Source organism: Suricata suricatta, chromosome 10 (genome assembly GCF_006229205.1).
Source record: "Suricata suricatta isolate VVHF042 chromosome 10, meerkat_22Aug2017_6uvM2_HiC, whole genome shotgun sequence".
In the NCBI taxonomy this organism is placed as follows: Eukaryota; Metazoa; Chordata; class Mammalia; order Carnivora; family Herpestidae; genus Suricata; species Suricata suricatta.
Genome location: NC_043709.1, coordinates 2,841,573 through 2,866,196, shown reverse-complemented (window position 1 = coordinate 2,866,196; position 24,624 = coordinate 2,841,573). Strand labels below are relative to the sequence as shown.

The window sequence follows — 24,624 nt, the reverse complement described above, 5'->3', positions numbered from 1 at the left end:
TCCTGGGGGCCCGCCGGGCGCTGGTGCAGGTGGCTCCACCAGGTGCGCCCTGTGGCCCGTGGGCCGAACAGCCATTTAAAGTGGGGACTACACACAGTGATGTGCACGTTATCTGGGGTGTGGGCGTGTGGGCGGGGCCGCAGGCTCCTCCGTGTCGCCTCCCACGTGGTCTGCACCCCGTCGTCAGGGAGCGGGTGGCCTGGCCTCTCTAGACAGGCTGGGACCGCCCGACACGTGCAGGCAGCACGGGACCCCGGGACTTCACACCGTTTTTACACCCTCCCCTCGTTCCTTTTACCCGCCTTCCTGTGGAGAGAGCACAGTCTCTGCACTCACGCTCCTCTGGGTGTGTGACACGTGTCATCAGGTGGCGGACCCTCGAGTCTGCAGAACACCCCCGCCCCCCACCCCCACCCACAGGCCGGCGCCTGTTCTCCTGCAGCTGGAGGGGCTCCTGGTGGCCCCGTGGAGGCGGCTGGCTTGTGTGCGTGGTCAGGAGAACAGACAGAAAATGCCAGAGCACAGGGGCGGCAGCCGGTGCTGGGGCTCAGGGAGCAGAAGCGGGGATGGGGACATGGCGGGCGGGGCCTCGACAGATCCTGGGAACCCCCCACAGGCTGGCATCCTCCCCGGAGTCCGACGGCGGGGCCTCGGGCCCCGGATGCATGGACACACGTGCGTTCACACCGCACGCACCCTCACGCTTCAGGTCACGGGCCCCCGGCACTGCCCTCAGGCCGCCGTCACTCACCGGACCTCGATGGCAGAGCTGCTCAGGACCTCCCCGTCGCAGTTCCAGGAGCTGCTGGGCACGGGGCAGCAGCAGGGCGAGGGGTCGCTGCAGACCTGCCCAAAGCGCGTCTTCCCCCTCTCCTTGAGGTCGCCGCCCTCGTCCTCCGCCTGCTTCGACACGAACTGGAACTTCTTGACGCGATAAACCTCGACGAACTCGAAGTCGAACTGCAGAGAGACAGGGCAGGGCTGTCCTCGAAGCCGCCCGCCCGCGGCCACAGCGACCACGCTGTCTCGAGATCCCGGCGGCTCCCTAGTGTCCCTGTCGGGTTCTTCATCGTTCTAACAAGCGCTATCTTAAAAGCCACATAAAAACACTACTGCGCTAGACCTGAAATACAATTAAAAAAAAAACAAATCTCACCACCATCAGGGCCTAACCCACGTCTCCGCATCTCCCCGTCCTGTGAGAGTCGGGTCTTCCCCGGTACCGCCTACAAGGGTGCCGGCGACCGCGGGAAGGACCCTGTCTTTTACGAGCTCTCAGAGGGAGGAGCCGCCGAGGGGGCTGCACGCGGGGGAGGCGCAGACCAGAAACCTGACCTTGTTCCCTGGGGTTCAGCAGTGGATTCCTTACTGCACGGTAGTCCCGGACCGCCTGCATGGACGCTGCCTGCACAGATACTGCCCACATGGACGCTGCCCGCACAGATGCTGCCTGCATGGACGCTGCCCGCACGGACGCTCCCTGCATGGACGCTGCCCGCACGGACACTCCCTGCATAGACACTGCCCGCACAGACGCTGCCTGCATGGACGCTGCCCGCACGGATGCTCCCTGCATGGACGCTGCCCGCACGGACACTCCCTGCACGGACGCTGCCCGCACGGACACTCCCTGCATAGACACTGCCCGCCAGCCCGGACGGGGCAGAGTGAGCTCCCCACTCACCTGGTCGTACTGGTTGGTGTGCCTGACGAGGAATCTCAGGAAGTTGAACCGGGAGCATTTCCGGATGAGGATGAGGTCAGAAGAGCCGTCCCCCAGGTGGGCGGCCGGGGACAGGCCCTGGGGGCTCCGGGGACAAGCACAGGACATGTTTGTGGCGTTGATGGCCAGGAACTTCCCGCAGACGACTTTCCACTCCTCCACCTCCTCTGAAGCAGAAAGCGGCACCGCGGGCGGCACGTTAACTACGGGCCGGGCATCCCCACACCGTCTGCACACACCCCCTGCGAGTGGCCCCTGGGCACCAGCACGGACATCCGTGCCAGCCGCCGTGCCCGGAGGGCCGCCTCCGAAGAGGCAGGGCTGTTCCACTGGTCCTCACGTGGGGGCGTCTGGACAACTCAGAACAGGGGTCACGGAGCCGGGCCTCCGCCTGACTCTGTGTCAGCTGAGAATGACGCCCACTTTTGTAAACGGTTTCAAGAAATCAAGGGGAATGGAATTTTGTGACATAGGGAAGTTAAATAAAGCTCTAATCTCAGCATCCGCAGAGAAGTCTCTGGAACGCTGCCGCGCCCACCCCTTCCCGGTGCCCAGCAAAGCCCGCAGACAGAGACCCTCGCCGGCCGCCGGTCCAGAGCGTCCGTTTCCGCGAACGCTGTCCCCCAAAGGCTGGCGAGCGGCAGCCGTTAGCTGCTGCCCGGAGCCCGGGAGAGAGGACGCGCCTGCCGCCCGGACAGAGGGGAAGACGGGCACCGGGCAGACGCGGTGCCCCCACGGGTCCCCCAGCATAAACTGCCGCCCGCGGCGGCGGCGAGGCCGTTCCCGGGCGTTACCGGGGTCCGCCAAGCCGTAGAGCGACTTCTTCTGCTCCTCCTCCAGCTGCTGCCTGCTCTGCCTGCACACGAAGCATCTGAAAGGGGGGGATGCCACCTTAGTGCCCAGACGTGACAACGGAGAACACACGCTTGGTGCACGCACAACACGGCGATTCTGCTCGTGCAACGGCACGCTCTACTCCAACCTCCCTTGGCACGTGAATTTGAGTTCTCCAAGTCAGATCCTTAAAAACCCACACGTGCACACATGTCCTTCTCAAGAGCGTGTGAGCCGGGACACAGGCCACCCAGTGAGGCCGTGGTGCCGGCGTGCCGCGAGCCAGTGAGGCCGTGGTCAGCGGGGCGGCGGGCAAGTGAAGGACCGGCAGGCGCAGAATCCACAGCACAGATACCGCCATGGTTGTTCTTTCCCGCTGGTAACACACAAGCAGACGACTCGGGACTCAGTGGTCAGTCTGGACCGGCGTCTGCGGTCCTGGGCGCCGCGGGGCCCCCTGCGCAACGGTGCGTGTCCACGCTGGTGAGATCAGCGCCTCAGCTCAGCTCAGCCAGGCTACCTCTAACTGTCGTGATTCATGGCCTCAAATTCTTCACTGAAGAAGCAAAGGAGCCAGGGACGGCGGCGGCCCGGAAGCCGTGCACTGAGCCACACTGTCGCCGGGCACGCCAGAACCTCGGTCTCCCATCTACACTTAGAAAACACGCGTCCCCGGGAGGAGCACACCCCACACAGCCTGGCTTTATTTCACGCCATCTGTGATAGAAACACCCGGAAGAACGTGCTTACCCTGCGCGGCAGGGTTTCCGGTCCCTGGGAGACCCCACTGTGTGCCGCGCTGGCAGGAAAGACACTGTCCCTTCGTAGCAGTGATGCGAGAGGAAGGTCTTCAAACCTGAGGACGGAGCACAGAGTAAAGCAGCCTGGTGTCATTTTGTGGCCCCAAGACCCCAAGCTGCACCTGTTTCTGGACACAGCCCCCCCTAGCGCCCCCCTGCTGCACCTGTTGAGGACACGGTTCCCCCTGCACCCCCAGCACATCCTGAGACCCGTGTGATGGCAGCAGTGAGGGATTGGGCCATGCTGGGCGCTGGGTCACCAGGGCCGCCCTGGACAGTGCATATCTCTGCCACCAGTGACCCCTCCTGGCTGCTCACAGGTCGCTGCCAGCCTGGCATGTGGCGAAGCCCCCGGCATCTGCAGAGGCCTCCTGGCTCGGCAGGGGCACATCAAAGGGCGGGGCCACCACAGCCGCCTCTCTGCTCCTCCCAGACTGTTGGCCGACACCCCCACGTCGCCCTGGCTGGGTCCCCCAAGGTCCCCCAGGAGCAGTCTGGCATCTGGAAGAACTCCAACAGTCCAGGGCAGCCCCGCTGAGGACTGTGTCCGGCCTGTCTGGAGGACCCTGGTGGGCCGTCCGCTCTGGGCGGGCCTGGCTGGCCTCGAACCTACCCCAACGTGCATGGCACGGACCCGACCCGCTGACTGGAGAGAGCCCAGCAGGACAGGGGAGTGGGGTCTGAGGGTGCCCTGGGCCACAGTGGGGACCGTGTGCGTCCCGCAAATGTAACAGTGACACCTGAGCCAGATGCTGGGCTGGTGCTGGCCGTGGTCACAGGTGGCGTGATGGGGATGCCACCAAACCCGTCCCCACCCCGGCCTCCCGCCTGCCCCCCAGCACCAGGCGTGTGGCCGGGCACCCGGGTCCACCCAGCAGCTAGCCGCCCTGACCTGCAGAGACCGCTTCCCAGTGACCCCCGGCGTCCGCCTTCCTCCCTCCATTTCTCTACCGACTGACCCAAAAGCAAGCTGGAAAGGGCAGTGATGGGGTGAGGGACGGTCATCAGATGTCCCCAAGGGGCTTGTGGGGGCGGCAGGCATGCCCGCTCCGGACCCCGCTCCCCTTCACCCTCCTTTCCAAAGGCGCCGCCGCCTGAGGTCAGCGGACGGTCACGGCTCTGCAAGGCCTGTGGTGACTTCGTGCAGCTCTGTGATTGGCAATGGGCGGCCCGGTCGGCGGTCCTCGGGGCTCTGCCCTGCCCTGCAGGCGCCCCGGTGCCCGTCACGAGCAGGGGCACCGCCTGGACCGGGCACTTTGCGGACGCGTGTAAAAGCACGGAGTCACCTGAGAAGTCGTATCTGATGAGACCCATCCAGCGCTTCTTCTCGCTGTCCTTGAGGACGTCCCCGTAGAAGCCGTAGCCCAGCAGGGACACCGAGTACCGCAGCAGCGCGCAGCCGTGATGGACCGAGGACACATCCATGGCCAGTGAGTCCCCTACGGAGAGACGGTCCCCTTTCCAGCCCAGACCGCCTCCTCTGCCCCTCGACGGCACCGAGCGGGCACCCCGACCGTTAAGACTCGCGGCACACGGAATGTGGCCGTGGTGACGGTCTGCACGGGGGGGGGGGGGCCCTGGGTCTCCTGGTCGTGATTCAGGTGACAGGATTTGACCACGATTTCCCTGACAGGTGTGGACGTTGGTCTGCAGGCACGGGGGGCTGGTTCAGGGCCGCTGCTGGGAAATGGGGCGGGTTTGCCAGTGGTGGAGACGCGCCCACGGTCTAAGGAAACTGCGAATGGGCACATCCGGGCCTCCGTCGTCAGGGACACGGAGGGAGCCTCCTGCTTGCCGGGCTGGGGCCGTGGCTGTCTGAGCAGCCTGGGCCGTCACCCCTGCCCTCGGGACCGAGCCCAGAGAAGTGCCGTAAACGCCGCTTGGGAAGGGGTGTCTCGGGCGCCGCGGAGTCGGGCCTGAGAAGCCCCGATGGGTGAGGGGCCGAGTCCTGCACGGAGGTGACAGCAGAGCACAGTGTCGGGGACAGAGGGTCAGCCTGGCCGCACCCGGGGACGCCGAGGCAGCTGGTGCCTGTGACCCCGGATGGGGGGCCCCAGAGGGCTCCGAGCAGCGTGTGTGTTCTTGAAGCCGCCCCCATGGCCGTGGGGGGACAGGACAAGATGGCAGGTGGCAGGGAGCGGCCACGCCGCTCACGCCCAGGAAGGGACCTACCCACGATGATGTGCAGAGCCGATGTCTCCGCGTCATTCGTGCCAACCGTGGAAAAACACACGCAATCTGTGGACCCTGAGGCAGGAGAGAGAAAAGGAAGCCTTCCCATCGTCACTGTCATTTAGAACCGCAGGGTTTCCAGGCCCCCCGTCCTGGCCCCAGAGAAGATATGGAAATAAGGACTAAACCCACTCCAGCTACAAAATGAACGTGGGAAATACTGAGGTTGATTCGTCAGAAGTCCTGAGACTGGGGGCGCCTGGGGGCTCAGTCGGCTGAGCTTCCAACTTCAGCTCAGGTCATGATCCCACAGTCCGTGGGTTCGAGCCCCGCGTCGGGCTCTGTGCTGACAGCTCGGAGCCTGGAGCTGCTTCAGATTCTGTGTCTCCCTTGCTCTCTGCCCCTCCCCTACTCATGCTCTATCTCTCTCACGAATAAATATTAAAAAAAAATAAAGAATGAATGAAGGAAACACCGAGACTGGCCTCCAGTAGGACTGGCTGGCTAGCCCCTCATGGAGCCCGCAAAGCTGCTCCTGAACCCCGTCCCGGGGAGCAGAGCCCCTGAAAACCGTGGTGGCCGCTGCATAGCCCGGGCTCTGTGATGTGTATGACCCCCCTCCCCGGCACACAGAACGCACCCCGGCCCATCCCTCAGTCACAGGGGCACGGCAGCAGTCACCTGACAGGAGGGGACCTCACTGGCCACGGACGTGCCTGGCTGCACACTGGGGGTGACCTCGGTGTGACCTCACGGCACCCAGCCAGTGCCTGGGCCCCCAGGGCGTGAGGGTGCGGCTCCAGCCTCCCTTGGTCTGCCCTAGTTCTAACTGGGCCATGATCCAGGTCACTGCTCCCAGCCTGAGCCTGCGGGGACTCTCTTGGGGCGCTCATTCATAACAGGCTCCTGAACCCCACCTTCCCGAGATCCTGGCTCAGCCCGCGGAACAGCTGGACAAGCTGGCGGAAGGTTCCTGAGAACCAAGCGGTGACGGACCCGGGCGGCACACTATCGCCGCGGAGACCTCCCCCAGCCCAGACTGGGACCCACCAGGGAGGGACCCGCGTTAACGGGCAGAGGGGCCCGGACGCCAGCAGGGCCCAGAGGCCCCGCCCCGAGCCCCAGGACAATCTACAAGTCTCTCGATGCATCTGGAAAGTTCCAGATTCCTGACAGATGGGTTGGATTGCAAGCACCCTCTGGTGTCTCTTCGAGAAACAGAATCTGGTCCAGTTTGTGATCTGAGTGGAGGCTCTTAATTATTTAATCTAAGCTGACCTGTGGCTGCCGGGTGTTAGTTAAGTTGTACAAACACTGTATATTTTTCATACGTGTATTTTCCTTTCTTATCAATCTTCACCTAAAGACTTCAGTGATACCTCATTCCAAAAATGAGCCAAGTGCACATTTTTAAATAAACCCTTAAGATTCCAGGGGTGACTAATCTTAAAATATTAAAAATCAGTATCAACAGTGTCCACAAAACACCACGTGGTGTCAGACTCTCCCTAACCTCACTCATCGCTAGAACGAAGGGACTTGGATAATATAAACGTTTCTGAGAGACCGAATCTGAACCATGCCGTGAGGTAGTCCTTCACATCCCCAGAACTTTCCAGAACGTCCGCAGAGCCCACTCGCTCCCCTCGTGGGCCGAGGGCCCTGTTTACTCTCCTGCCCGCCGTCCTTCACCACGAGCCGACGAGACCCCCACAGTCGCCGCATCTGCAGGGATGGGACATATACGGTCAGTGGGGACTCCGCAGGGCCTCCAGGAAGATGAAGCCGCCAGCGTGTGGCTTCCGTCCTGCACCACAGCCTGTCAACTGAGGCCCCTGAGGCCTGTCCCCGCGTCTGGGCCTCCTGCACCGGGGCCACCCGCAGGGGGTCCCCACAGGGGAGCTCAGAGTCTCGAGAAGGAGCCTCACGGGGCTGGAAGGTCTACGAGTGCCAGGACGTCCTCTAGAGAAACAACCAAGACGGGCCCCTGCTTCCCAGGCGTCCAGAGGCGACGCGTCTAGGGAGGCGTGGGCGGGGCGGGGCGTCCAGGTCCACGCCTGGGCCGGGCTGGGGGATGGCCCCATTCTGGAGTCAGAGTTCCATGCAAACACCTTCTGCCCGGGTATAAGATGGACGGAGAGGTGCTTGTGACCCAGGATTTAATTCTGGACCCTGCCATTGCTCTGGACGGGCGGGATGCACATTCTCTCTCGGTCACCCATGTCCTTTGGGCAAAGAGTGTGGCAGGTGAATGGGGCTTCTGATGGGGTTCAGGGACCGTTTCACTAAAACGTCAGATTTTCAAAGGAGGTGATCGCTCAGCTTCCCCCCCCTGCCCAGGATCCTTCACGAGGCCGCCGCCCCTCTGTGGGCACCGGCTACCTGCCCCTCTGTCCCCCACGGTCCCGCCTCCCGAGGACAGCACACCGCAGCCAGGCCACTCCCGCCCCGAGCCGGCGATGTCCTCACCACACTTCACCTGAAGGCCTCCCAGACCCCCGTCTGCAAGGGCGTGCACCCCCACCGCTCTGCTTTCTCCGTTGTTCACCCACGGTCCACGTCCCTGAGCCAGCCTCACTCACCCCTGCGCCGTGGCCGGGCCGGGATGTCTGCGGCGAGAACACACGGGCACAGGCGGACCGGACGGGGGCAGGAGGGACCTGGGCGCCGGCGGACAAGTCCACGCACATGTCCCTGTCCTCATGGGTCCCCACAACACCAACCACTTCTTCCTTCTGACTTCCCGTCAGCGTGCCTACAAGCGGCTCAGCCCTCGGGTCTGCCAACTGCCCGGTGTCTCCTCGCCCATCTGCGTGGCCCGGGCTTTAACCGAGAGGAAGGCCCAGCGTCCAGCCGGAAACGCAAGGTCTGGCCAGCTCGGGGCCAGGACGTGGTTCTGGCGTCAGCTCCCCAGACCGAGCGGCGTCCCCCCGGGGCCCCGCCGTGCAGCACAGGGGCAGTGCCGGGAAGACGCCGGCGGGGGGGTCCGGCCCTCTCGGCAGACTCGCTGACACCTCCCAGTGCTCCAGCAGAAAGAGGCTGAGTTTATGGAACATCAGCACGGGACTCGGGGCGGCTGCAGCGGTGGCCTCCAGCACGCTCCGTCCCAGGACCCCCGTCCGCCCCAAGGCTGCCCAACACCATCCAGACCCCCGTCCCAACTGCTCTCAGGGGCCCCAGGAGCGCCGACTCGGATCTCCATCAGAACCTTTGCCTCGTCGCGGCCTCTCCCCAGGCTGCCAAGTCCAACGTCACAGGGTCAGCCTGGCTGCCTCTGTCACCCTCACTCCTCTCTCTGTGCCCCAGTCACGGCCGCCCACGGGGCCACCGGCCAAACCCCCAGCGTCCTCCCCGGGCCCCCAGCAACGCCGCCCTGAGCAGACACTGCCCAGCAGCCCTACGACTTCTTCCGCAGTGTCTCACCACACGGCCCCTGGGACCCGAGCAGGGCCTTTGCCCAGGCGCCTCTGTTACCCAGTCCTGGCACCCCTGCCCCACGGGCCCCCTCTCCTCGCACACAGCTCATCCCATCGGCTCCCCGCCCCAGCTGACCCTCGGCACACCCACATCCGCACTCGGCTGGGCCCCGCCTGTCCCCTCTCAGATCGGCCTGACCTCCGGGCAGAGAGAAGCCGTCCCTGACCCGGGTTCCCTGCAGCGCCCACGCTTCCCTGGGTGCTGGGGTCTTCTCCACGGGCACAGGCCATGCCCATCGGGTCCCCCACTGCACCTCGAGATCCAGAGGGCACAGAGCCGGCTTCGGTCGGTCCTCACACGCCCCGATGCAGCCACGTGGGCTCCCACACTCCCTGTGAAGGTTCGGAGCCTGGAGTTTTAAGCATTAGAGCTATTGCAGGCAAGTGGTGATCAAAGACATTGAGGGAAAGTGGTTCAGCACATGGACAAATAAAATCCACGAAGTCTGGGGCAGGCCACGTTCAAAGCCCAAAGAAAGAGGCCTGACCTGGGAAAAGAGCTGAGATTCAGGCCAACCAACAATAAAGATGTTTAATGTGCAAACACTGTCAGTCGGGAAAAGACAGGCCTCGTCCTGACTGTGGGGTGGGGCAGAGAGGCCTGGGCTCCCGAGGGGCATGCCCTCCTGGGCGACCTTGAGAGCCCTCATCTTCGGAAGATGGTGGCCCCTCCTTCACAGAGAAGTCAGGACAACAGAGTCACATGACACGTGATGTGGGCATGGTGCCCAGAGCCTGGCCAGCAGCCAGCCTGTCAGTGCGGACACAGGGCGGGGACACAGGGCGGGACACAGGGCGCAGGGCAGGAGGGGCCTCATCCCTGTGGCTTTATTTGCAAGCCTCGAACCCACAAGGCCCAGCCTTTGCTTAGCATTGTGGTTTGTCAATGAACTGGGCACTTCCTAGAAAGGCCTAGAACCCGCTGAGCCGTGTCTCGGGACACAGCCCGGGGGCCCACGGGGTTCACAGGCACCGGCCCCCACCTTCCTGGTCCCGGTGCGTGGGCTCCCCCTCCCCCAACCCCAGCGCCCCTAGGTCTGGGCTGCAAGCCGCTTCTAGAAGACCGCCTGCTTTCGGGGGTCCCTTCCTCCTCGGTTGTGCTCTGGGGTCTTGCTGCCCCCCCAGGTCCCCCCGTCCCCTCCCCCTGCCAACCGGCAGTCCTTTGAGGGCGGACATTCCCCGGCTGCTTGGCGCCCGTGGGAAGCAGGCGTCAGGGGAAGCCGGGACCCGCCAGCGGTCCTTTCCTTGGCCATTGACTGTGTGTCGACAAGGTCTGCCCCGTGTGCAGGTAAAACCTCCAGATCCGTGAGGGAACGAGCAGGAAGGAAGCTCGGCGCCCCCAGGACAGGGACGGGGACAGGGACACCCTACCTGCGGGGATGATGCCGATCCGGAGCGGGCTGGGCACCAGGGCTGCCCGGGGCTGGTTCTGGTCCACGCCGGCGTTCCTCTGAGTCCTGCCAATCAGGCCGTGCAAGACCTCGCTGAACATGCCATCGCCACCAACACAGACGATCCTGCAGGGGACACGGGCATGAGGGCCCCTCCACTGTCCCCACAATACCATGCTCTCTGCTGTTCGTCGTGGGAGTCCCCAGGGGGCAGGCAGCTGACACCCACCAGGTCCTACGCGCATTCCCTCAGCGGGATCTTCCCCCTCCATGCCCAGTGTGGCCACAGGAGACCGTGAAGGGCAGGCTGGGACCCAGCCCAGGGGTGGCCCTAGGCCTGCTCCTCAGAGAAGGCCCTCTTCCGCAGCCCAGAAGCCTAGTGCTTCCCTTGAGGCCAAGCTGCTAAAACATGAGCAGACAGCACAGACCTCTGGCTGACCAAGGCCTCCCCACCCAGCAGATGGCCTGGAGGCTGGAAGGTGGCCCCCTGCTGTCCCCAGAGCCCTCCCCTGCCCTGCCCCACCTGTCCTCCCGGGGAGGCTGGCCGCCGGCCGCCGTGTGGCTCCTGACTTCCTAGACCTCTCTTCCGGGTCGCCCTTCACACCCCCGATGTCCCAGGGGCGCCTGCCCACCGGAAACCCTAGCTCTGCTTCTCGGTGGCCCCGGGACAGAGGCATCCTGACAGGGGACTCCACTGCGAGACAGTGGGGTCGGCCCAGGTCATTGCTGGGGTGGTGCAGAGCACACCCAGCCCTGGAGTCAACCCCTCTCTGCCCCCGACCTTCCTGCTCTGGACTTGCGGGGCCGATGCGTCCAGGGAGGCCCGCGGCTCAGCAGACCCCCCCACACCCGCTGCACCGCAGTCTCCAAACCCACTTCACCTGGTCTCCCGGCTTGGTGACGTCACCGTCACTCGGGCCAGGAGTCTCGTGTCTTCTGCAGGGTCAGTCACCGGGACCACGTGTCCTGGAGACCAGCCCTCTGTGTGCGCGTCTCTGCCACAGTCCAACAGGCTCCGGCCACAGAGCACAAGCCCCCTCGGCCTCCCGAGTCCATCCCCGCCGCCTCAGCTTTCCAAAGGACCTTTCCAGAACTCCTGACCCTGCAGCCTGTCTGTGAGCTCCTGTATCCTCACCGCCTCTCCCCGGGGCTCATGTGATCGTTCCCCAAGCACCTGTCACAGGCCAGGGCTGGGCCAGGACTGGGGGGGGGGGGGGCGGAGCGTGGGGCCCAGGACGCCGGCCCTCCAGGGGCTGACACCCCAGTGGGGACATGGCGCAGACGCAATACCGCACGAGGGACCGGTGAGGAGAGTGCAGGGCCCTCCTGTGTCACCCGCTGCCCGCCTGCCACCAGGACCGACCAGGAGCAGAGAGCAGACACCACGCTGGGGTGGAGGAGGTGGGCGGCCGAGCACAGACCCGGACTCCCACGAGAGAGGCTGAGGAGCGGCTCCGGGCCTGAGGCCAGACAGCTGACAGAGAGCTGAAGGGGAGGCAGGTCCAGGCACCCTCCTGACTCCTGATCTCGGCTCAGGTCATGATCTCACAGTTTGTGAGTTCGAGCCCCGCGGTGGGCTCTGTGGGGACAGCTCTGAGCCTGCGGGTATCCCCACCCCTCTCTCGTTCTTTCCAAAAAAGAAAAAAGAAATAATGGGACAGCTGGGAGGGCCCGAAGTGGGGACAGACGGGTCAGAGCGCTGTGTCACATGGCTTCCCGGTGTCTCCCCGGGTTTTGCTTCGGTAAGAGAACATCCTTGTTTTTAGGAAACAGGCACCGAGATACTTAGAAGGAGACGATGCCTATCCCATCCTTTCCCACGACTCGGGGAGGTCGGCCCGCGCCGGCAGGTGGCTACGACCAAGCCCGACGGCGTCTGTGGGTGTCTCCCCGCCGCAGAAGAAGGTGCGGCGGTTTTCTGCAGTTTCTAATTTTCTACGAGAAGCAGGTTTACTCCGACGGTAGGAGAGGCGGCGAGGGCAGGGAGCGAGGGGAAGTAGACGGGGGTCTGGTCAGCGTTTACTCCGACTCGCGTGCACGGAACCTCACTCACCCGTCATATTTGTCTATGTTGATCTCGTACAAGCTCTCCTTGGCCTGATTCGCACGTTCGGTAACTAGAGGGAAAGACAGCGTCTCATCGTTCTGTTTACCTTCAAACCCGAGAGTCCGATCAACACAAGAGGCACACACACCATTCCTTTAAGATGAGGTCCGACAGCATCCCAGGGGGCGGGGAGGGACGCCGAGCCCGGGGGAGGCCGCTCTCGCTCGGCACGCATCCTACGGGGCGTGGGGGGTGGAAGGCCACCTTCCTGGCATCTAATTGCCAACAAATGGTAACTTTTTGGAAAGAGACTACATGTTCTATTTTATAGTTTTTCCTTATTATCCAAGTTAGTTTGAAATTTTAGAAAATACGAAGATATATAAAAAAACAAGAAAAGGCCAGCCCAGTCCGTATACTCAACGTGGGACACACAGACGTGATAGAAATTCCGCCTGCAGGCGGCCTCGTGACTCTGGGGTTCCTGGCCCTTTATCACAACTGCTTTCTCATGTAAGAGGTTCTCCGTAAAGACCACGTTAAAGGTCCACGTGCGGTCCCTTCCGCCTTGCCACGCTGGGGCAGCGGCAGTGCCGCGCTCCCGGCAGCGGCATTTAGGCGGTTTCAGTGCGTTGCCACTTTGGGATGTGGCCGCGCACGTGTGCACATCTGTGCATCTGGCTGCCCTCCTGCGGGAGATCCGGAAAACTGGAATCCTGACTGACCCGCCGATTTGTAGGGGTCTTCGCCCTCACTGCCAGTGGCTCTTCAATAAGCGTGTTCAGACCCCAGAGCGCGGGGCCCGGGGAGGAGAAAACGGGCTCCCCGCACCCGTGCGGTGTCAGGAACCTGCGCTGGAAACCTGGGGCCACAAACATGGCTCACAGTGTCACTACCGGTGAAATGCCTCCTAAGCCTTGTCGAGCCACCCGCCTCTCTTCTGACAAGAGTTTCCTGTCCAGATCCTGACCCTCTCATCCTCTCAGTGTGGTCTCGAGTGCTGTGAGTGCTAAGACTCGGCTAGGAAGGGACACATTCTTTGTTTTGTACTGTTCTCGTTCTGGTATAGAAAACGACACACGTTCCTTGGTTCAAAATCAGCTCGGAAGATAAAAAATCTTGTCTCTCGACCCTTCTCGAATCCTTCTCGAACACGCCTGCGTGTGTAACAGAGAATTCACACCTTACCGATGACTTCGGTGGTGATGGAGGCCAAGGTGAACAGCGGCGCCACCTTCCTCTCGTAGGTCCTCTTGCCTTGTCCTTTCCCTCCGAACGGGTTGATAAACACGAGTAAGTGCTTTGGTCTGGACGCTGCGAGACAACAACGGTGTGTCAGTCACAACGGGTGCAGCAGATCGTCCCTCCGAAGTACCGTTAACTGAACTCAATCAAACCACAATGGTATGAGAACTCTGCTCAGTATCGTCTGATAAGTATTTTTAAGTTAAAGAACAGCACCAAAGAGCTTCCTAATCCACAAGCAGAGAGAAGTGCCAGCCCAGGAGAATGGGCAGCAGCTCTGCACATCTGCCAGGTGGCCCAGAAGCCCCGGGAGCTCAGAATTCTGGAAGGTAGTGGCAGCCTGGCCTTCGTCATGTTCAGGACAGGGGTTGGGGGGGGGGGGGTCTGCAGAGAATAAGAAGAAACAGACCCACAGAACAGAGCGCCAGAGAGACAGACGGAGCGCCAGGCACAGACAGAGCCTCGCAAGAGTCCAGACAGATGGACAGACTGTGAGACACAGACAGCCCCCCAGCCCCTGGGTCCAGGCCCGTCCCGAGGACCTTCCCGCCTAGGTCACACCGATGCTCTTACAACAACTCCCACATTGCTGTTGGGGTCAGTTCAAGTTGATTCTGATACTTAAAAACCCAACTTTACTAACAAATCAATCAAAGTAGCAAGAAAGCATAAATACCCAAGAAATCCCGAAAAGCTACGTCCCCCCACAATCCTGCTCACAAATGTTCACAGCATGGCCGTTCATGACAGCTCGGGGCAGAAACACCCCAAACGCCAGCGACTGATGACCGACACCGAGCCGTGGTCTAGCCACACTGCAGAATGCTGCTCAGCAATAAAAAGGCGCGGACTACTGGTATACCTGCCGACGCGGACACGCCCCGACCCATTATGCCGAGCGCCCGCAGCCCTGCTCGAAAGGCCCCTCACACGGCTCCATTCAGGTAGTGATGGGTCTCTGCACTGACGGGAAGGATCGTCAGAGTGACTCTGGGGTGCCGTGCGCCTCCCAGGGAGGCTCGGGGCTTCACGGCTGCCTGTGGGTGTGGTGCAGCACCACTGACTGAAACTCACGATCCGTCCATTTCACCGCACGGAAGTCCCGCTCAGAACTAGAAACAGATGCTCTTCTCTAATTAATGAGGCGCCGGCTGAAGTGTTCAAAGGTGAAGCCCCCACATCTGTCCCTGACCCTGAAACTGAGCCAAGAGCACGATTAACTACTGGATAGACACACGGACACTGACAAAGCAAACACAGCACCGTTAACCACTGTAGAATCCAGGCAGTGGATGTGTGGCGTGTTTGCTGCGTTCTTGCAAATTTTCCTTTCCGTCTGCTTGATAATCATAATAAAACACTGCGGAGGAAATACACAGTAGAGAACATCAACAAAGCCAAAGGTTGATTCTTTGAAGAGATTCATAAAATTGATAATTCCCTAATAAAGCTGATAAAGAAAAAGGGAGAAGCAATAAACTACTAATTATCAGGAATGAAAAAGGGGACATTATTCCAGAATCTGCACATATTACCGGGAAAGTGAAAGGATTATTAGTAAACTTATAAATTTGGGCAAATAGACACATTTTCTCAGAAAATACAATTTAGCAAAGCTGACAGAAGCAACAGATGAATGTGAATAGTCTGACATTTAATAATGAAACCAAAATCATTAATGAAAACCTTTTCCCAAAGAAAACCCAGGCCCAGAGGGTTTCGCCAGTGAATGTTTCCAAGTATTTAGGGAAGACGGTAGTTCCCAGCGTCACACAGACTCTTTCAAAAGAAGGACAGAGCACCTCCCAGCTCCCCACAAGGGGCCACCAATGCCTGACAGCAAAACCAGACAAGGACGCGGTCAGAGGGGAGGTAAGGGCCTGCCCGATCCGCGGTGTAGAAATCCTAAACCAGTATCAGCAAGTCAACTCCAGAAATAAATATGAAGAGTAACATGTCATGACCAAGTTGGATTTCACAGGAATACAAAGACTTTAAAAAAATTTTTTTTAATGTTTATTTATTTTTGAGACAGACAGAGTCAGAGTGCGAGCAGGGGAGGAGCAGAGAGAGAGGGAGACACAGAATCTGAAATTGACTTCAGGCTCTGAGCTGTCAGCACAGAGCCCGACGCGGGGCTTGAACCCACGAACTGTGAGATCATGACCTGAGCCGAAGCTGGACGCTTAACTGCCTGAGCCACCTGGGTGCCCCGCAAAGACTTTTATACAAAGAGAAACCAACGTAAGGACTTGAAAGGGAGACGATCACACAAGTGCTGCAACAGATGCCGGAGGAACACCCATCTGATTTACCAGCCGGCCGTGGCTGAAGGAAAAACAAACTCTTAAAACAAGAAATTCAGAAAGAACCTCCTTAATATGTTTTTACCTATTTTTAATTATTTTTAATTTTTAGTTTTTAAGACATCTCTACACCCAATGTGCGGCTCAAACTCAGCCCTGAGATCAGGAGTTGCCCCGCTTGGCCGCTGAGCCAGCCACGTGCCCCCTTAATATGTTTTTTTTAAAAATCTATGAAAAACCTAAGAAACATCATTCTTGACAGTGAAATGTTGGAATCTGCCCCTTGAGGGCAGGACTGAGGCGATGCCCCTGTGCCGGGATCCACACCAGGACCACAGCGTAAGGAAGAGAAATAAAAGGCACAAGAACCAAGAGGGATGAAGGAGAAGATCATGACTCACAACTGACCTGGCTGTGTTTCAGGAGAGTCCAAAAGAATCACCAACTTCTTAAAAAGAACGTCACCGGATGCAAACTGGAATCCCACTCAAGCTCTGCACACAGGTGCTAAGGTCGTGGAGAACGACACGGCGGCCTCATGGCGCTGGGGAGGGACGCTCCTCCCCCGGCAGCCTGGGGTGGAGCAGGTGCCTCTGTTTAAGTAAACCTTAGCCAATCCCTTAATAACACACACAAACCAATTCCAAGTGGATTGCAGGTCTACATGTGAAAGGTGAAACAAGGCTTTGGGGAGAAAATACCTCCACGGCCCTGGAGTAGACAAAGATGTCAAACAGGACCCAAACTAACGCAGAGCAAAACAACACAAAGAAAAGAAAACAAAAAGAGAGAGAGGACTGTGTTAAAATGAAGAATGTCCAGGGCCCCCGGGTAGCTCAGTCTGTTAACCGTCTGACCCTTGACCTCAGTTCAGGTCTCGATCTCACGGTTCATGAGTTCGAGCCCCATGCTGGGCTCCATGTAGGATGAAGCCTACTTAAAAAAAAGAAAAAAAACCAGAAGGATGTCTGCACATCAAGAGACACCAGCGGGAGTAAAAAGGCAAGCCACAAAATGAGAGAAGGTATCAGTCATTCATAAACCCAATGAAAGAACTGGGTCCATGATGTACAAAAAATATCTACGTAACATTAAGAAAAGACAGACACCCAAAAGAAAAGTGGACAAAAGACCTGAACAGACTCCTTACGAAAGGGGATTTCCAAATGGCCCAGAAACAAGTCTCAACCTCATCAGCTCTCAGGGAATGTGAATTAATCCCATTATGCAAGACTACGAACACCCACCAAAACAGCTATGGTATTAGGGTGTGGACAAGATCAGGGCGGCCAGGCCTGCGAAAGGCTGCCGGTGGGGGGGGGGTCGCAGTCTGTGCTGAGGCGAACACGCGCCCAGGGGGCCACGCCGCCCACCAGCTCCACTGCCCTGGGCCGCAGCCAGCAGAAAGGCACAAGACACGAACAGAACGTTCAGAACATACAGGAGTTCTCCCAGCGACCGGCCACGGTGAAATAAGCGGTGGGGCACGGAGGGCCACGCCACCGAGAGAACGAGCGGTGACCCCACACACAGCGCGGGGAAGCCGCACAAGCTGACGCTGAGCCAGGAAGTCCACCGCCGGGCTTCGCAGAGTGACGGGACTCGTCAACTGAATCCGGTGTTGAGAAGCCAGCCCGTGATCACCGCGGGGGGCGGGGGGGGGCTCCGCTGCAGGAGGCCCGGGAGCCCCGGGGGGCTGGTGATGTTCTGTTTCTGGATGTGGGGCTGGGTACGCGGACTGCTGGGTGTGTGAGAGCTCAGGGTCTGGGGGCTTCCCTGCATCTATGCTACTTAGAGCAGATGGACGCGAGGGGCTGGAGTAAGAGTCCAGGAACTCCCGTCGGAGCGAGAAGCGTGCGGCAGGTGTACAGCTGTGCGCTCCTGCCCGCCGCGCAGATCACCCCCGCCGTCCGACGGGGCGCAGGCTCCCCGCGGTCCTCTCGGGAGTCGGAGCCTACAGACTCCGGGTCTCAGGAAAGCCCGCAGAGGAACCGGAGGGAGGCGGGGGGCAGGAGTGAGGACGAGCGGGAAGGGTCCCGAGAGAGGGCTGTGTTGGCGGCGGCAGCGGCAGAGAGATGGGGGGGGATTTCCTGCGCAGACGCCCACAGCAGGACAGGGCCCTCGGGCTGGGAGATGCGAGGAGGCCTCGGGGGTCACTCGCCCGGCAGCGGGTAAGGAACGTCCTGTCCCGCAGGATTAGACGGCGGGATGCGGAAGCGCAAATAAGCAAGTGCACCTTTCCTGCGAGGACGTCTCTCTGGAGCTGAAAGGCGGGCAACACTGTCTTCAATAAGTTATTTCACTTCTTTGATCCAGATGCCAAGTGAATTAAAAAAGACAGAAAACGAACCTACCCACGCGCGGTTTCTACTCTACAGCAAAAGAAAGCCCATTCTGAGCTCACAAAATTACGAATTAAGATTATAACCAAACAGCACGAAACGGGGTTCCAGGCAGAGGATATGAGCTGACGCCTCACATTCTCTGGGGCGACAGACAGACTCGGGGCGCAGGCGCACCCCCACGACCTGACTCCGTCCCCACATTCACCAGGAACGCAGCAATCCCCATCCCCACTTCCCAGAGAGAGAGACCGAGGCAGGGCGGGCCCAGGGGCTGACCCACCCCCCACCCCGGCTCACAGCTGGTCGGGAAGGCGCAGGGCCCTGAAGGCCATGCTCGGGGCAGCGCACGATGACTGGTCAAGGTCCAAGCCACGCCGGTTCACCAGTGCGCTTGGTTACAGGAAGGTGTGCCAAGGGCAGGGAGGCCGCGCAAGTCGGTCCGCTCGGAGCCCCGCCCCCACGCCTCGCTCAGAGCCCCGCCCCCACGCCTCGCTCGAAGCCCCGCCCCACGCACTCAGCTTCTCCAGCAGCTCCCTCAGCGTCTGCAGCCACAGGTGACACAGCGGCTCCTCGGCACAGCAGAAGGTCACCTGCGCCCACCTCCAGCGGTGACGTCGGGCCCTCTTCACGCAGTGCACTGCAGGGACAGAGGGCACGGCGGGTCAGGGGGCCGAGCGCAGCCCCGCGCCCCACGCACCCCGGCCGCAGGGTCCCCGCGCCGCCCCCGCCTCCTGGCCATTGGGAACCATAGGGAAAAAGGCCTCTATTTCTCGGTTCTTTTCACCCATGTTAAAAAACAAAGAAAGTATAAGGCGATCAAAACACTAATCAAAAGTAGATCTTGGGAAAATTACATAAAGCAGTTTCTACAGGATAAGGCAAAGAAACAGCCTTCCCGCCATCCGCGCAGGCATCGGGGACGCGGGAGGGGCTCCGCTTCGTCACCTGTGAAAGCGAAGGGCTTCTCCATCTTCTGCCATTTTCCGCTGCCGGAGAGTCCGCCGTGGACGTCCGTTTCCTCAACAGTGATGATCTCAGAGACGGGCACGGAGCAGGCATCTGGAAAGACCACACGGGCATGTCACACGATTTCACACAGTTCCCACGAACACACGAGTCCACCCCAAGACGCTGAGAACGCTCCGCGTTCACATTCTCATCAGAAAGCCACAGTAAAGAAAAGAGCCGAATTGTAAGTTTTACATCAGAGCTGAGTCACCACGGGGAAGTCACTCTTTAGAGGATTGGACGTCTGACCCGGCAGAGCCCCCGAGCAGCAACTGCCGGCTTTTCAAGTGATTGGCTCCGCTGACTTCCCAGGCCAGAGACTGCTAAATTCGGGGAAAGACACAGTGTCTGTCCTTAGTCTGGCCCAGAAGTTCAAGTGGGAAGGAAGCACGTGGCAAGATCCAGGATACCGGGGTACCCGGAGGGTCAGGGCCCCACCGAGGTGAGGCCGGGGGAGGGCGGGGGCTCTGGAAAGGCCTGAGGGGTCCAGTCAGGTGCACGAGGGGAGCCCCTGGATGGGCCTGGGGAGGCCCACACGGATGCTGTCCACCGAGGGAAACCCAGGAGGCGGCCGCCCGGCCCCGACGCCCGAGGTCTGTGCGGGATGGCAGGGCCTCCAGGTAAGGGCCCCACACGGCGGACGGGACGCAGCGGGGGTGGGGGGCGCAGGGGCGACAACACCAGAGCTGGGGGACTGGGAGGCCAAGACCCGGGACAGCGGGCCCTGGCCTGAGCAGCCTCCCTTCCGGAAGCGCGTCTGCGAACCGCTGCTGAGGTTTCACAAACCAGGACGGTACCGTCGTCTGCGGTTTGGCCCCAGCGCGGCTCGGGGCCCAGCGATCTGGCCAAGCGCTGCGGTGTCTCTAACGGGCCTGTGAGCGGGCTGCCCAGACGCCCCGGCACCTCCACGCCGCTGCGAAGGCCGTGCCCTTGGGGACCAGGGCGTAAGACCGGGGAGGCAGCATCCGGAGGGGCGTGGCCCCTTGAGAGGCTGTGGGGGGCTGGCAGGGCCGGTCCCAGGGGGGTCAGAGTGGCCAGGACCACGGGGAAGCGGCACTCCTCAGAGGAACAGAAGTGGGGCCTCTGAGGGCGGCGTGGGCTCGGGGTGCCCGCCGGGCCCGCTCCTGGGCACCGGGCGTCAGTGGGGGCGGCTCAGGGCGCTGCCCTCCGTGAAGCCTGTCGCCCCGGCCTCCCTGCAGGGCACCCTGTGCTCACCCTCCCTCGGGCAGAAGCGGCGCTTCTCTCCTCCCCCTCCCTGCTCCCCCCTGCTGTGTTCTCTCTCTCTCTCTCTCTCTCTCTCTCTCTCTCTCTCTCTCTCTCTCAAAAAAAAAAAAAAGAATAAACTAAAGAAAAACAAAAAACTTTTGAGTGAAACAGCTTCTGGAATAGACAGGTGTCTCCAAAAGACAGGAAGATTCTGGAAACCACAGAACTTCCCCAGACCACGGCTTCTCACAGGCCGTCCTGGGCTGGCTTTGAGCAGCATCCTTGAGCTCCACTCGGGGATGCCAGGGGCGCCCCAACATGCCAGACGTGAGACAGTGTGTCCTGGGGTCACGGGCACCGGGCAGAGAACCCGTGCCTTGGGGCATCGACGCGCTTAGCAAGCGGTTCTTCAAGCAGAAATACAGGAGACGAAGGCCGGTGTTGGGAGCGCAGGGGACACGCAGGGGACACGCAGGAGACAGGCAGGGGCCGCCGAGCGCTCTCCTACATCACAGACCCTGTGGCGTCCCAGTATCCGGGGGGGCCGCGCACCCAACCTTCTAAATCCAAACCCAGTTTTTCTACTGTGCCGCCCCTTTCCGGAAACTTCCTTCCCTGCTGTGTCCCCGCGGGTGAAGCCTGCCCCGAGCTGTGCTCACCTGGCCAGCCACCGGGGACCCAGGAGCCCTGCCTGACCCACTCTCTGCCCCGCGGTGGCCCCCAGCCTGGCCCCCCGGGCCCCCGAGGGCGTGAAGACACAGACATGAAGGCGGCACTGCGGTCCTCGCTGGCTTCTCCCACCAGGTCGGGGCCATGTTCAGACACCCTGCGGCTCACCGTGCAGGTCACTTCAACACTGCAGGCTGGGGTGCGGCAGGGGCCCCCCCCCCGGACCCCATTCGCATCCCGCACCCCACGCAGCCCCGAGGCGGCACATGCGCAGAGCGGCAGCTGGAGTCAGTGAGCACAGATCCTCCAACGGAGGCTGAGACTTTTGCCCGAAGTCCAGCCAGACCATCAGAGAGCCTCGCGGAAACACCCGGGGGACACTGGTCTGGCTCACGAGGCCTCCCTGCTGTGCCAAGCGCCACAGCTGTGCCACGCTGACACCATCTCTCCACCAGTGATGTTCAGAAACGCCTGAGATGGGAAAGCAAGTCACCCGGGAGAGCGCGGCCGCCCAGCAGGACTCGGATCACACCTGGAGCCAAGGCTGCGCCCCGGCTGGGCCGATGGCACACCGGGTCCTCCCCGCCCTACTCCCTGGGGGGGCGATGCAGTGACCAACAGGGGCCACCGCATCTCCTCGCGCGCTCAGGTGAGGCCATGCAGAAATCCGAAGCCCCTCGGTCCACCTGAAAAGCGGCACGTCCCAGCTCAGGGACGGTTCCCATAGCCGGTGCCAGGGCAGGGGGCCCCCTAACGTGATTAGAGAGAACAGCTGAATGATCAAGTGTCCGGGTGCCACCTGATTCCTCCTGGCCCGCCTGCCCAGCCTTCCCTGGGCTCCTCAGGCTCCGTGGGAACCGTCTCCAGCCTGTGTGTGTGTGTGTGTGTGTGTGTAGGGCTGGGAGGGGAGGGGACTGGAGGCCACACTGGACACAACAGCCTGCTCCCCTCATCCCCTGACCCCTGGCCCTCACTGTCCACCTGCTCTCCACCCCAGGGGACAGAGCTGGGCTGTCGCACAGACACGTGTTCTGTGGGTCACCCTGTGGCTTTGGCCACCTGGTGCCGCCAGCCCAGCTCAGTCCCCCTCACTGCACTAAAGCCTCCCCAGACCTCCTGACCTTGCCTAAGCTCACACCCACGTGCTTCAGACGGTAACAGAACGTTCCACAAAACCATCCAGAAAACCTACCCACTCCCAATGGCTTGGGCATAACTTCCTGTCTCCCCACACTGAGCTTCCCAGGAACATGTTGCTAGGCCGCCGGACAGAAGTTTCCAACAAAGGAGGCGCTGTCCCTGGTTAGTGCAGCGTCCGAGTCCCAGAGGCGTCCTGGGGACCCCCGAGCTCAGTGCCACAAGGCAGCAACTCAGACACTGGCATCCGAAAAGGCGTTTCCAGCCTGCCGGATGGGTCCGTGAGGCTCCGAGACCCTGCATCCATCGTGGGCTTGGCGCAGTCAACACCCTGGGCGGCGAGAACGTTCCAGAAAGAAGCTGCCATCAGGCGGGTCAACAGAAAGCACGCCATGCAACGTGACATGCGGTGGGCAGCCAGGCTCGTTCCAGACGTGCCTGCACCTGCTGCCCCCCCACCGGGAGCACCGGAAACCTCCCCCCGGGCAGGCGGGCTCGGTGCGAACACCGTTCCGGTCCCTTCCGCGCTCCAGGAGGCTGGGCTGGGACCCAGCAGAAGCAGACTGTTGTTACTGCCCTGCAGATACTGCAGATTTTGAGAAACCGATGTTGCAATAAGTTGGTCATAAACAAAGAACTAAAGAGATGCTATGTATTAACGGCACCAGACTCTCTCCCCACGGAACGGCACGTGTTACTTCCCTAGTGCGAGTGTTTGAAAAAACTCAGTACAGAAAGAGCCGTTTGTGTTCAGAGGGTGAAGTGGAGGGATGTGGGTGACGGGTCCTTAAATCCAGACGGTCACCGTGAGTTCGTGGGCACAGGGCCGCGCCGGCGTCGAGGAGACGGCTAAGAAACGTCAGCTAAAGGAAATCACGATGTGCTCAAAACACACGGCTGTTGCTACGAACGTTCTCTTCCTGTCGCCCTCCCCCCACCCGGGACGTGAAATGACCAATCAGCACAGTGTCGCCAGGACGTGTGCGACCAAAGTCTAGTTTGGCGTCACGCCGCTAACGTCTGGAACTGAAATCTTAAGCGGCATCAACTTTTGCGGGGCTGAAAAGCTGGGAAAATTCAAAACAAAACAAAATACGGAAGAGGCACATTTTCAACCAAATTAGAAAAAGAAAACCCTACAATTTGAATATCTATTTGATATTTTTGTTTTATGCCATCACTTTATACACCAATCTCGAGACACGACAGTCACTCTGACGGTCCGCTTCTCTGGTGATCGATCCTGCCGCTGGCCCAGCTCGCTGCAAATTCCGAGGTGGCCCGGAATGAGTCTGTGAGGTTTTCCTGGCGCGCACAACCCTCACCCAGCGTGCTGAGGGCACAAAGCAGCTCGGCTCACACTTACACGGAGACCTCCTCCGTCCTCCGTCAGACCCCAGACGCGAGCACACACACTCACATCACGTCAGGTACACACACACGCACACACACCCTGCACACTCACATCACACCTGACACCCCCCCACCCCCCCCCGCCTCCCCCCGGGTCTCCCACTTCCCAGCCCAAACACCAGGTCCCCAGGGAGCCCCCTCCCTGGTCCGTGCACGCCCTGCCCATGGTCACTGCGGGCGTGCTCGCACACACACACGCACACACACACACGCAGTCATTTCTTGCTCCCCACCGGGTCACAGCTCCCCGAGGACGGCCCTGCCAGCTGCCCCCACGGGCCATCACCTCACGGGCCCGGCGCCGTCGCGCTGTGTGACGCTGGTGCGCTGGCTTCATGCCAGGAGGCCCAGCGACACGGCAGTGGGCCCGGCGGTTGGCGGGTGCAGGTGTGTGCTAAATGTGCACGTGCGTGTGTCCTCACAGCAGCTCAGAGGGTAAACACAGACGGACTGGACTCGGCAGGCGCTTCGCACGGGACCTGTCCGGTCACAGACGGCGAGCGGCCGGCCCAGCGCCAGCCGGGACAGGTGCACGGAAACACAGGCCTCTGAGCCGCCTCCCCTCCGCCACCCGGTCCCGAAGGGCCCCCCAGCCCCGGGCCCGACCCAGGCCGCGAGGGGTGCACACGAGCAGCCACAACGCTCAGAAATCGGCGCGAGGACTTCCCACTAAACAGCAATGAAGCGGCCAAGGCCAGCAGCTCTGTCTGGATCCTTCACTCCAGGGACTCGCACCTCGTTTACAAGACCGTCCTTACAAATGCCACGCTAGGGTAGGGCACCTTGTCAGGCTTTGCAGGTTTTATAAATAATCCTTCTCCTCAGAACGCAGCTCCCGTGACCCAGAGCTGC

At 61.0% G+C, this 24,624-nt stretch overlaps 1 protein-coding gene across 2 annotated transcripts in view; it reads right to left on the bottom strand.

Moving 5' to 3' along the window:
* The window catches only part of CERK (ceramide kinase), a 35,019-nt gene that overhangs the window by 2,920 nt on the left and 7,475 nt on the right, over positions 1-24,624 (bottom strand). The window contains exons 1-12 of one of the 2 annotated variants that reach the window (XM_029953335.1): positions 22,415-22,451; positions 19,285-19,398; positions 18,854-18,976; positions 13,632-13,757; positions 12,450-12,513; positions 10,377-10,522; positions 5,530-5,604; positions 4,644-4,796; positions 3,308-3,413; positions 2,518-2,594; positions 1,685-1,890; positions 752-960 (exon numbers count right to left, since the gene is read on the bottom strand). In XM_029953335.1, the coding sequence (XP_029809195.1) occupies positions 752-960; positions 1,685-1,890; positions 2,518-2,594; positions 3,308-3,413; positions 4,644-4,796; positions 5,530-5,604; positions 10,377-10,522; positions 12,450-12,513; positions 13,632-13,757; positions 18,854-18,976; positions 19,285-19,398; positions 22,415-22,436 (1,421 nt within the window). In that variant the 5' untranslated portion in view covers positions 22,437-22,451. Of the gene's footprint in view, positions 1-751; positions 961-1,684; positions 1,891-2,517; positions 2,595-3,307; positions 3,414-4,643; positions 4,797-5,529; positions 5,605-10,376; positions 10,523-12,449; positions 12,514-13,631; positions 13,758-18,853; positions 18,977-19,284; positions 19,399-22,414; positions 22,452-24,624 lie in introns of those variants that run through there. The other variant, XM_029953334.1, reaches the window with a different exon arrangement.